Source organism: Condylura cristata, unplaced genomic scaffold, assembly GCF_000260355.1.
Source record: "Condylura cristata isolate star-nosed mole 26May11 unplaced genomic scaffold, ConCri1.0 scaffold00005, whole genome shotgun sequence".
NCBI classification, from domain to species: domain Eukaryota; kingdom Metazoa; phylum Chordata; class Mammalia; order Eulipotyphla; family Talpidae; genus Condylura; species Condylura cristata.
In genome coordinates, this window is record NW_004567106.1 from 65,408,767 (window position 1) to 65,422,001 (window position 13,235).

At 50.3% G+C, this 13,235-nt stretch overlaps 1 protein-coding gene across 5 annotated transcripts in view; it reads right to left on the bottom strand.

Moving 5' to 3' along the window:
* Positions 1–11,817, bottom strand: part of DGKI (diacylglycerol kinase, iota) — a 276,637-nt gene extending 264,820 nt beyond the window's left edge. For all 5 annotated transcript variants that reach the window (XM_012720852.1, XM_012720854.1, XM_012720853.1 and 2 more), the window contains exon 1: positions 11,425–11,817. In XM_012720852.1, the coding sequence (XP_012576306.1) occupies positions 11,425–11,513 (89 nt within the window). In that variant the 5' untranslated portion in view covers positions 11,514–11,817. The remainder of the gene's footprint in view (positions 1–11,424) is intronic.
* Between the last annotated feature and the right edge of the window lie 1,418 nt (positions 11,818–13,235).

Sequence of the window (13,235 nt, forward strand, 5' to 3'; positions counted from 1 at the left end):
CCCTCACTCAGTCATGTTTTCCATCAGCGCTAATCTAAATGAAATGCACACAGGGGGCAGAGCGCCCTCACACCGTACACCGTGATCGGGCCGTGAATTGGGGGTGCAGGGCTTACGGGCTGCCCAGGTGCCCAGCCTGGCTGCGTCCACCCGAAGAGGGGCAACTGCTCTTTCACACAGACACTCCCGCTTACCAGGCCGAGGACCGAAAGGCTGAGCTCTGCCCTGCAGTTCTGGAAGTCCACACCAGGAACCTTGCAGACCAGCAGAGGAGCTGCAGCCGGCCGGCCCCGTGAGAGACTCATCTCTCTGGGCCAAGTTTTCCTCATCACTGAAAGGAAAGGGTGCACGAAAGAAATTCTAAGACTCCTTCCATATTTACAAGTCTATATTAGGAAAGCTTGGGCTTCCCTGGCTTGTCCAGAGTTGCAGTGTGATCGGCCCAGATGTGCACGAGTAAGTACAGGCGAGGCCTTCTCGGGCATTTGCCCCCAGTCCAACCAGGGGCAAGTCTCTTCTTGCTGAACTTTTCTGTTTGTCCAGCAAGCATAAGAGAGGAAATCTGCTTTATAGTCTACTTTGACCATTTGCAGAATTGAACCTGCAATCCAGAGAGGAAGACACTAAGGTCTCTGCTTAGTGAGAACTGTGCTAGGGTCGGATCACCCCTGGGGGTGACCCACCGCTTCTGCTCCACCACTTTCCAGTTTGGAAGCGGACAGAAGCATCATCTCATCCCCACAGGAGAGATTAACCAATCGCTTGCTTTGGAATAAAGTTAGAGAGTAAACCCACCATGGCATTCCATACCAAGTTCGACCTGTGCGCCATCTCTACTTAAAACCCAACAGCAGGATTTAGAAAAGAAGGACTCTGAGAAGTGAAGGCAAAAATTCCGTCCACACGGCCCAGGAGACACACTGCAGAAATCTACATTCTAGGGAACTAAATTCAAAATATCTGATTTCATTAATTCTAGGTGGAAAGCCAGTTCTCAACCTCTTACTCTGGCTTGACTCGCATCATCCTGGGGAAAAGTGAGGCTGCATCGTACTGCCCAGCAGGAGCGCAAGAGGTCTCCTGTGAGGAATTTCCCAGGGAAGGACACCGGCGGTCAAAACTGCCCAGGGACGTCAGCTGGCCACTCTGTGTCCACTTCAGTCCCCACCAAGGCATTTCAGCAGCAGCAGGGGGACAGGCTACATCCACCGCGTGGTCTCAGGGACCTGCCACAACCACTTCTCCGGGCCTCCAGACCAGAGAGCCAGAGGACATCTTCGCGCAAGACGCGACCAGCCCTTCGACCCTGCGCGACCAGCAGGGTCTAACCTGCTTGTTAGATTCTCAGTGTGTTCACAGGGTGCAAATCCCTAACCCAGGAAACATCTCTGGAAATCTCTGTAACACACCGGTGTCAGATGTACAGCGTAGGACAATAGCGTTAAATAACCACCTAACAAATTGTGGAGCTTTCGTGCAAAAGCAGAGTGAGCATGCCTCGGCCGCCTCCACTCTTTCCAAACACTGGTCTGTCGGGCAGAGTAACTAGACAAATGTGTTCATTGCTCGGAGCCTCCGTTTCCACCATCGGTGAAAAGGGCTCAGAAATCGTATTCTGAGACTCAGAAGACACACTGACACAGCCCAGCAAAGTGTGTGTCTCAGGTCCCAGGACGGCAGCGCCTGATGGGAAACACCAGAGGGAGAAAGCCAGTCTGGCAGGTGCCTCGTCCATCTCTCGGTTCGAATTTGTTAATAAAAACAGAAAAGGCTGGGTGCTAAAGACACTCTCCAGGAGGACGGCACCCAAGGTCTCATTCATCCCGGGCGCTTTGCAGACGCCTCCTCGCACAAACCTGACATGTGCAATACTTAAAAGAAAATGCAGATGGGAAGGGCAATGCTGAGGCTTGAAAAGAACGTATGACAAACCATTACCCCACGTACAGAAGAACAGTATTTCCACTAGGTTCCGCCTGGCCTGGCGCCCTGACTGGCTCTTGCATGCCACGCCCTCCCCTCCGTTAGCCTCCTGGGGTGGTGGAGGCTGGCTGATGCTTTTCCTGAGTCTGCGTGAGACTAAACCAGCCACAGGTAGGCCCTGCTGCGGAACACGCCGGCCTGTGCCCAGGCATCACTGAGCTGACAGCCCCAGCCCTCGGGGTGAACCTTGTCCTGCTGCTTGTGGGGTGGGGCGAGGCTGCGCACTCCACGTTCATGACTCTGCAACAGCCACTGACCAGGAAAAGCAGGGGAAGGTCAACACAGACAAAACCTCTCGGTTCTAATGACGCTGAAAACCCCGGTGCCATCGGACGAGGAAGCTCTGTGCTATCTGTGCTGTTACAGCACGCACGCAAGCCGGAGGCGGCCCTGCAGCCTGAGAAGGGATTCAGGCTTGCCGCATGGCGGGCTGGAGAAGAGCTTTCATGCACCAGCTCTCAGTGGCCCGGCAGCACTCGCCAGGCTGTGCTAGGTGAAAAACTGAGTCCCCCATTTCAGTCATGATCCCCCGTAAGTCATGACTCCCCCATAAATCGTTCCGGCTTGAGTCGCCGTGCTGCATCCCTCCTTCCGAGCAGACAGAGACACTCTCATATTGTTCTCTTATGCCAAAGGCAGTGCCTTGGCTCCGTGATGGCTCCCCACAGATGACTGCCATTCCTCCTGCCCCCCCCCCACTCCCACCTACTGTCATTCCAATTCTGGCAGCTCTGGCAGCGGTGGGTGAGCTACTACCATCAAAAACAGGGAAAAAACAGAAAGAAAAGGAGCTTCAGCTCCCCGAAATCAGGGCCCCTGGCCCTGGGAACAGCAGCTGAGGACTTCAGAGTTGCTCTTGGCAGAAATGAGGCTTTGAGTAAAGAAACAAGGGCAAGCAGGTTGGGGACCCACTGCCAAGGCCAAGTGGGCACAGGGGAGCCCCGAAGCTCCCCAGCACCTCCACTGACCCCCTAAACACAGAGGCACGTGAGGCTCCGACGGGCTCAGGCCCCGGTGAAAATACTAAGGTGCTAATCACTGACAGATGCTCACACGGGACCCAGCCTGCATGTGTACAAAGTCTATTTAACGCAGTGTTACTTGAGAGAAAGTTGCTGAGAAAAAATTGAAGTTGGGAGGGGGAAAGTGAATGAGTGAGTAAAGAGGGCTTGATCTCAAAAGCAATGACAAGTGACGGATTTTGTTAAATAAAATAATGCATGGGAGGCATAAGGGGTTAAAGTGCAGCACTACTGATCCCTGGCCAGGGAGCTGACCCACAGGGCACAGCAGACCTCTCCTATCTCCCCTGCTGCTCCCCTCAGCAGTGTGTTTCAGTCCAGTCCATTTGCCTGTTCTGCTCCCCACTCTGTCTCCAGTGAATCCTCTCACCCCCTGCACCTCTGGCTGTATCCCAGCTCCTGTGTGCATAAATAAATAAATTTTTAAAATGTAATGCATGGGGAGAGTGGAAAAATGGAAAACTGTTTCATTACAGTCACAAAGCTTGGACATTAAAGGGGCTGTGCAGCCATAAAAGCATCCCATGGTGGGTTCTGCATAAATGACGAATGTAGTTCTTCTGCGGGAGGGAGAGCAGAAACAGTCCTTGCTTGGGAAAGGAGCGCTCTGGTGCACGCTTTATTCAAGCAGATGAAAGCACCTTACCGTCCTTCTTGGGAAAGTCCACAGAAACTTCAGGCTCAAATACTGGTCTTTAATAATGGAATTTGGCTGCGCTAACAGAGCCTGTCTGCCGTCTGCAGAGGCCGAACTGTGTGTTTTGTTTCTTCCTCAAAGTTTTGCTTAGAATCGACGCTTCCTTAAGATTCTGGCTTCTCTTGAGAGGCCATGCTTGGAGAGCTCAGGCTGCTTCTCTCGGGACACTGAGCTGAACAAAGCCAGAATACTTGCGCTGAAGATGGAGCTGCGGCTAGAACAGACCAGCACGTGGAACAGACTGCCCCGAGGAGAGGCGCCCAGGGGAGAGGTCGCCCCTGCAGACCTGGCCAAACATGATCGGGAGGAACAACTGTATCCTCTGCGGGCACGGTCTGAGCCCAAAGGCCAGATCTGTATTAAAGCGCTGTCAGGGACGGTGTCCTATCTCCAGGGGAGCATGGGCCATGCACCCTGTGAAGAGTCCCCAGGAGGGAAATGCCTTGAAATCGGGCTGGGGGTCTTCCTCACCCTCTGCCCAGACGCCTGGATCTGACCTCTCAGGCATGCAGGGGCCTGAGCCGGCCCCGGGGCGAGGTAAGAAGGTGCATGGGAATGAGGGCAGAGACTGTGGACTCAGGGGCGGGCGGAGGCTACGGGAGTGCAAGCACAATGGCAGCGGCTATGAGCTGTTCTCCAGGTTCTGTTGCTTTATCCTGGAGACTTTGGTCTGTTCTTACTGTTCCAGGGCACCCCAATGTGAATTGGGTTGCCTGTCTGTGGGTCTTCACCCGTGCGCTTACGATTCAATCGTATTATGGACACACTTCAAAAGGTTAAATAATGGATTTATTTATAAGGAAAAAGGTAAAGGGATAACCCAGGGAAAGAGGGAGAGAAACACAGGTTAACTAGGATGTCCTACCAGTTCTGCTGACGTGGACTCCACCGGCACGCTGAAAACCGATTGAGCACCAAAACGATCAGCTGCGAACCACCAGGCCAAGAGAGCCCCAGAGCCCACGTGTCCGGTTTTATCCCCACCTGGCTGCTCAGCTCCGCCCTCACGTCCCTGTGTGCTTCTCCTTGGTACTGATGGGATTTGGAGTTCCAGCATCGAGTGGGGGCGGAGTCCGTGAAACCTGTATCTGTTACATTACGAGCTGAAGTTAGGGGGTGAGGGAGCCCACAGGGAGAGACCAGGAGGGAGGCAGCCCAGCACCAGCGTCCCGACAGCCTGAGTGAGTCAGCAAAGAGGCAAGACCCCGAGTTCCCCTCCGAGCAAGCCCCAGAGGCAGGCGCCTGCACAGTCCTCAACCACTGGAGAGGATTTTAGGGGGGTTTACTTCTAGTAATTTGGGTAGTGAGGTTCCTCGTCATAACTTAAAAGTCATTTTTTTTTTAATCACAGGCTGATGAAGATTGGGATTATTCCAGCTTTCACTGATGTTCCTCTTATTAGGCCTCTTTGTAAACATTCTGCATGCTCGCCCATCTCTGGGTCTGCGACTCCGACAAGGGAGCCAACTGCTTTACTCTGGCCCCCGTTCTTGGGAGCAGCTGTGGGCCTAGATGCACCCAAGGGCCCGTGAGCAGAAGCCACTGCTGCCCTGAAACTTCAAAGGAAGGCAGGTGAGAGGCAGCGGGGCAGCAGGGTCGCTCGCTCCCTGGCTGCTGAGTCGTTTAAAATCACCTGTCCAAGTGGGATGGGAGCATCACAAGAAGACAGGGACCAGCACCCTGACACATCAGGGAGAAGAGAACATGCTCGCACCAGCGACCACCCTGGCCCACCCCCTCCCTCGGGACACAGCCCACTGGACTTAGAGGTCTGAGCAGGACCCTCCTTTGTGGTGCTAAACCACAGATTCCAGAGTTTGTTGTGGCAGCATTCTCTAAATCATCCCAAAAATGCAAACCCATTTTACAGACCAGAGATAATTTAAGATGGAAGGCACCTGCCCAGGCCCCTGGCCCAAGGTCACACAGCCAGTACACGGGGAGAGGTGTGACTCAAGCTCAGTCTCTTCCAGCCCTACGGCCCAAGCTCTTAGCCTAGAACCTGCATCATCACTTCACCACAGAGCCGTAAATGATGGGCTACAGCACAAAGCAAAGGCGCAACTCCAATCTCAGAGTCATTAATAGTTGACAAACAAGGTAAAACATTCAAATCATTCCACAGACCATGCTAATTCCACTGTATTTCTTCCTGGCCCCTCTAAGAATTTCAGAGTATAAACACATGTGTGGGGGGGATGAAAAATGGGAGCTACAAAACTGAAATACACACTATGAGTTAAAGATGCAAATGTGATCATTACTTTATAATCCTCATGCATATGGATATGAGGGCGAAGACTTGAGGAAAATACACAAAATCATCATTTATGCACTCCATAAATATTTACTGTCTACGATTGTGGCAAGTACTTTTTGGCACCGACGCAAACAGAAGCTAGACAGTATCTCTGCCTCTGGACCGCTTAGGTTTCAGAATTATCTCTTGGGGAAAAGGAAGACTTTGGGGTGTTTTTATTAACTTCAGTATATTTCCTGTGTTTTTTCAGTTTTCTAAAGGCTTCATTTCTGTGTCTGGAAAAGGATTTGATTTGTGTGGAAAGATTCACAGACTGTTTCTATAACAATCAAACCCTGCAATCTAATAAGTTAGGCAGAAGAGTAATTTTTGCTCACACGGAGCCCAATCTACTCTATATCAGGTCAGAAATTTGCTGGTCAATGCATCATTCCCAACCTAATCCTATCATTCAAATCATGATCCAATTCCTTGAAATCTTTAGCGAAATATTACTCAGAATTGAGAGAGGGTGTCGTAGAGACGACCCATCAGGGGAGGAGATTATGACTGTGATTACTGACCTTTAATGATTTACAAGCTCCTGGCTTCTTCCAATAAAATTGCCAAAGAGATAATGATAAAAATCGAGTTGGATGACAAGATAATTTAGTATTCTGCCTGTACACCGTAACAGCCACCAGTGATTCCATTTCTGAACCAAATCTGACATGCAGGCTTTGGTGACAGGATTATTAGGAGACAACAGAACGCACCTCTTGAAATTGGGATCCATGGCTGCCATATCCACAGAGCGATCACCAAATGCATATGAATTTAATTACTTGTTCCAGCTCTAGCTTTCTATTATTGATAAACTAATTAAATAGGACCTGAACTTCACCTCAGATAAACTCCAAGAGCTCCTCTGACTTTCCATGCTCAGATAGAAAAACAGCTACTATTTGTTTCTTCAACTTGCAAAACGCACAAAAACAGAGTAAGGTGAGAAAGGCGGCTTCTCCGTCCTCCCTCACCCCGTCCTTTGCTGCCATTTCCCCTCTCTGTGGCTCCCGAGGGAAGGCCATGCTCAGCTGGAGTCAAAGGCCATCACTTCCCACATCTCTCCCCAGCGGGCCCATCTCATCCATGACCTGAAGAATTCTCTCTCCTAATCTCTCTTCCGCTTACTCTGGACTGCCTAAAATCCTAATCACTTTAACTCTAGCTGAATAAAACCATCAGGCGTAGGTACAGGAAGTAGAGGTGAGAAAGTGACAGAAAACTTACAAAGTAGATATTTGAGCTACAAGCGTTGTCTACATTTATCAACTCCAAATGCATCATTTTGCAACTGTGTGTTCAGAGGCCCTAAAGTCTTAGCCAAATTCCAACCACGATTCCTGTGTGAAAATAGCAGATGTGAAGGAGAGGGACGTGGTCTTCTCCACGCTCCGGCCCTGCAAGAACAGTGCCACACGCACATTGTTAAATGAGCGCGCTGACATGCCATTACCGCAGAGAGGCCAGCAGAGAAATGCGAGCCTGGCTGGTTTCCTGACTCCTGACACGACTGGGGGTGGGGCTGTCCCCTGGGCAAACGGGCCTTTGGGTGGGATCCAGGGTCGGGACCTCTACAAGCTCAGTGGGTCTGGCTAGGAGCTGGCAAAGGGAGCGGAGCCGGCTGCAGACATAGGGAGGGTGACAGGCTGAGCAGCGCCAGGGGGACAGAGCACAGCACAAGGACACACACCAGGTCTCAGCAAGTCCCAGCAAGAAGCAACAGGAGTGGAGCCAGAAAGGAAGGGAGCTAGAGGAAGGGAGGAGACCAGGTCCTAAAAGAACCAGGGTGAAGATAAGGAACATGAGAGGGAACGTAACAGGGACTCAGCTGCAGGGAAGTGAAATAGGGAGTGAAGAGGTGCACGGAATTGGGGAGCTGGGAAAGATGCAGAACTAGGCTTTCCTGTTCAGGTCTAGCATCTCACCTTGTCTGTGTTCCAAGTTTTCTCCCAGGGAAAATAGTGCCCCCTCAGGAAGGCACCTGCAATGGGAGACCCTCCAGGGCCCTGAGAGCACTGTTGTATGCCAAGTGCCTAGAGCACAGCAGGCACTTAATAAATACCTGGTGAATAAACAATCAAATAATTACTGATTGGTAGTTACAGGACATTCAGGTCTCTCCCCCTCATTACCTATTGTTGATTTTCTCATCTACCCACCCCATTGCCCCCACCAAATAGTCCTGCTGTGGGTGCTCCAAGTACCCTATAAAGGGCACTCTACAGAAATAAACTCACACTTACAGGAGTAGTTACTTTACCTAAAAGGAGCCAAGAGCATACAATGGAGAAAGAAAACTTCCCAACAAACAGTGTTGGGAAATTGGACAATCCATGACCAGAAGGGTAAAACTAGACCACTATCTCTCTCACACTATACCCCAAAATTAAATTGAAATGTGTCAAGTATGTAGATTCAAGACCTGAAATCATAAAATGCATGAAAGAAAACATAAGCAAAACACTTGGCCACACTGGCTTCAATGATGTCTTTGGGGAGTCAACCACAATAACAAGAAAAACAAAAACAGAACTTAATAACTGGAGCTTCATCAAATTAAAAAGCTCTGCAGAGAAAGAAACTATCATTAATACAAAAGACACCCTACTGAATGGGAGGAAACATTTGCACATCAGATATCCAACAAGGGACTAATATCCAAGATCTACTGAGAACTCCTGCAACTCAACAATAAGAAAACAAATAACCAATCAAAAAATGAGCAGAAGACAGACTCTTCTCCACAGGCAAAAAGAAGTTCAACAAACACATGGAAAAAGTCCTTATCGAGGAAGTGCAAACCAAAACCACAATGAGATATCACCTCACACCAGCAAGAATGACTCATATCAAAAAGACCAGAAACAAGCGCTGGCGAGGGTGACAAGAAAAAAGAGCCCTCATACACTGTTGGTGTCCAGCCCCTTGGAAAATAGTATAGCGCTTTCTCAAAGCATTAAAAATAGATCTACCCTCTGTTCAAGCAATCCTATTTATCTAAAGGCCTGGAAACACTAATTTGAAGCAATGTATGTGTTCCTATGTTCATTGCAGCGCTGTTTACAAAGCAAGTTGTGGAAACAATCCAAGCCCCAGAACAGAGTACATTAGGAAGGTGTAGTATACGCAACATGGAATACTACGCAGTTATGACAACTTGGATGGAACCAGAGGGGATGATGGTAAGTAAAAGAAGTCAGGAGAAAAACAAATACCAGATTATTTCACTCATAGGTGGAAGATAGAGAAAGAAGGTAAAAGAATAGCCAAAACTAAACCAAAACAAATTCTAGAAATCAGACTGTGGAGTTGAGGAGAGAGCAAGGGGCAGGGAGCGAAGGGAGGAGGAGATCTCAATGACCACGAGTGGAGGACTGTGGGTGCTTTGGTGGTGAACACAGAACAGTGACATACATTTGAAGAGATGCAAATCATGTAGTTTGGAAACCAATTGTACCTCAATAAAAATAATTTTACAAAACAGAAGACTCCAACTACAGAATGCTGCAGCCCAGCATGGCAGCCCACGCACAGCAGCAGCCACACAGCACAGCAGGGAGAAGGTCGACTCCTAAGGGCTTTGGTAATATTTTATTCCCCCATCTGTGACCCTGAAGCTCAGCAGAATGACTGGCTTGTCTTTAATGAAGCGCTCCGAGGCCATGAAAGGCTTGCAGCTGAAAATTCTAAGATGTCTTCTACATGCAGAGAATCTGGCTTATAAATTAGAGGGGAAAAATAAATACCTGTAGTAGAATTTAGCAAAGATCAGGAAATGAGAAGTCCTAGGTTTCAGAGACAATTTTATAGAATCACTAGGTCTCCTGGCCCCAGTTTCTGCAATTCCATAAAATGAGACGAACAATAGTAGATCTTCTCCACAGCTAACTTGGTTTTATCATACTTTTGCCCCTATCTGAGGACTGTAACAGGGCATCCTGAGCCTATTATAACTCTCACAGTAAGTAACTAGCTATGAGTCTTCCTAACCTTTCTTTGTTAAAAAAATAATAATAATAAAAGACAAAAAACAAAACCGGCTTCCTTCTATGCCTTCTAGAAGCTCAGGTCTACCCCAGCGAACAGCTGAAAGCTATAGATAAAGATCTCCTTTCCTGACTTCATAAAAAAATGAACAAATGACAAGCATTAATTTCCATTCCCAAGTTTCCACCTACCAGGCTACACTACAGGGGTCACTTTACCTCCACAGAACCCTGTAACGCGGGGCTGGGGGGTTTCTGGACCCGTCATGAAGGCTGATCACACGTGCTCGTTATTCTAACAGATTCTCCCGTTTGTTACGTCTGAGACTAACACTGTCCTCTGTTCTCCTGCCACTCACTTGGCACCTGAGGTGGGATTTGTAAATATCTGCCCTTGGTAGGACCTGTAAATACTTGTAGGATATCTTTTCACAAATTTCTACCATCCTCGTTCTTCTACAGCTTTCAGGTGATCTCTCCCCTTCTGACTGGTTTAAAATCGCTTCCCGTGCAGATAATGTTCATTTTTCCACGTGAGATCCTCTAAACCACTCAGATTCATGGTGGAAATCTTGAAAGCACATAAAATCAAATCCAGCCACAGTGCTGCAATGTCTGTTAAAAGTCAAATACTGGAGGTTTTAGTCTTCGTGGGCCATTGAATCTCTGTCACAAATGCTTAACACAGCACCATAGCACAAAAACGACCAGAAGCAATACATTTACAATATGTGCGTGTGTTCATGTTTTAATAAAACTTTATTTACAAAAGCAGGCAGTGGGCCAGATAGACCTGTGGGCTATGGTTTTCCAAGCCCTCACTTGAACCTTGGAACACAAGGCCAGTTTAGGAAAAGGTTAGTGTTTTTGCCAGTCCCTGAAAAATATCTGATCCGAGATGGAGGCTCTTCAGGAACAAGTTAAGAATATGGACAATATTAACTCGGTGATAACAAAAATAAAAACTAAAGCAGCATCTGTCTGTCTACGGGTTATGTCGAAGACACCAGCAACTTAACCGTGACTAGTGCAAATACCTATGACGGGTCACAGGCTTAAGGCTGTGACCATCTACGTTCTAGCCATACATTTCAAAACCAAAGTCCTGTCGCAGTAACCTTCAGACTGAGAAAATCTGGCTTTTTCCAAAACCTATCCCCAGCATAAGCCTGCTCCAGGAAGATTACTCCCTGGATGACAAAAGCTGCAGGAAATAGGAGGAACACTTGGGCAGATCATGATGAGACCCGGTGGGAGGTGAACTCCCGTCACGCAACAATAACACAGCCAACAAGACGCAAAGGAAAAGGCAGGCTCGTGACCCCGCCACGCGCAGACAGGGACCTGGGCCGCCAGACTCTCAAGCCGAACGTCCCTCCACCGCACGTTTTGCTCTAACTCAGGACAAGAATCGGGAGGTAGCTCTTTACTCACCAGCCATCTGAGGACTCTGACGCTGGCTCCGTGCACCTGTTTGGGTTCCTGCAGCTTCTGCAAAAGAGATCCATCCACCCGGGGCTCATGCTTCCGAGACGGCCAGCAGCGCTCACAGGCTCACGCGGGCCACACGCGTGTGCAAACTCACACACGCCGTCTGCCTGAAGCCTTCCACTCTGTGCTCAGAGGAGAGGTCTCCAATGCTCCCCACGGCACGCTCTCTACAGGACAAGCCGGGTCCGGCTGGAGTGGTGTGGCCAGGAGAAGGGGAAGGGCCAGCTGGCTGCGCCAGCAGATAACAAAGGCTGCAAGCTGATCGCCCGGAACCTGGAGCGGGTTTAAATGGCACCGGGATACTCACAGACCCAGACACTCTGTGGTGCTAGACACGGCCGGAAAGTGGATTATCTGGCAAATGGCATCAGAGTTGGAGCCGGCCCCGGGGAGGGCCGCCAGCCACTGCCTGAGTGGTGTGGTCAGGAGCCTCCCAAGGGCTTCTGGCCCCGCAGGACCCAGCCGCCCAGTCCCCAAGGAGTCTGCACCACACCCATCAAGGGGACGCTTCCCGGCCCCAGAATGGAATGGAGGCAGACAGGGCGCTGGGGCGCTGAGAAAGGGGGTGAAGAGTCCGAGCCAGTTGGGAGCAGAAGGCAAGGCTGAAAGCAAGCCTAATCAATTCACTTTTCATCCTTTTTGACTTCACCTGGCCTTTCCCTCCTCGGGCTCCCCGTCCCTGGTGGACAGAAGCTATGGGCTGCAAGGGCGAGCCGGGAGGTCACAGGAAAGCAGAAATGCCTCCAACACCACCTTGCTGTGCAGCCGGATTCCTGGAGCGGAGACAGTGACGTCAGCATCTTCATGACAGGCCTGGTGGCGAGCCCCAGCCCCCACAGAGCAGACCCAGAGGATGACAGAGAATTTACAGAGCGCCGGACAGCTAGGCCCATACAAGGGGGCACTCCGTGTCTCCCTTACGCCATTTGCTTAAAAGGTGGAAGAAGAGGAAAGGTGTCATGTGAGGAGAAGCTTAAAAAAAAAAAAAAAAGCTAAAACAAAACTGATCTAGAACAAAGGCAGGGAAGGTGAGGGCGGTGAAGGGGTTGCTCGGGGCCACCTGGGGCTGTGGCACAGCCCACTCCCATTCACACCCCGCCTGCCTCGCCTCCAGCTTCCCCCAGACAAGCAGCTAACAGAAATGACCTCCTGGGGAAGGACCGCCCTAGTCCCCTCCTTCGGCAGACCCGAGGAAGGGCAGGGTCAGGTTGCCGGGACCCCCAGCAGTGCGTCTGCCCCGAGGCAAGGAGGAAGGTCTATTTTACCCGGCAGCTGGAGCTGTCCCCAGGTGACCTCCACCCCCTATCTCTCACCTCAGGGCACCTGCCTCAAATAGCTCCCCTAGTGCAGTCATTCACCTCCTGGATAATTGATAGCGTGTCAAGCTGGTGCTAGGAAAAGACCGAGGTGGTTAGACGTGTGCCTACTATAAATAGACCCACGACATGACCAGCATTTGCCAACTTTTGAGCAAAGAACAGGCAACGGCAGGAACAGCGGCGCGGCAGCTTCCCCCGGGTCCCTGGGAGAGCTGGCTTCCCCGCAGCCGCGGCCTCCCTCCAGAGAGAGCTGCAGGGCTGGCCAGGGAGACGGTGCCTCTCCCCACTCGGAGGAAAAGTGAAAATACCACACACGTGCGGAAACTTCAGGTTTGTTTGACAGATGCTGAGAAATGTTCAAACAACACATGCTTTACAACGGTGGTGGCCGTCTCCCTCCCCAGTCCGATTTCTCTCACTGTGTTTCAGGCACTC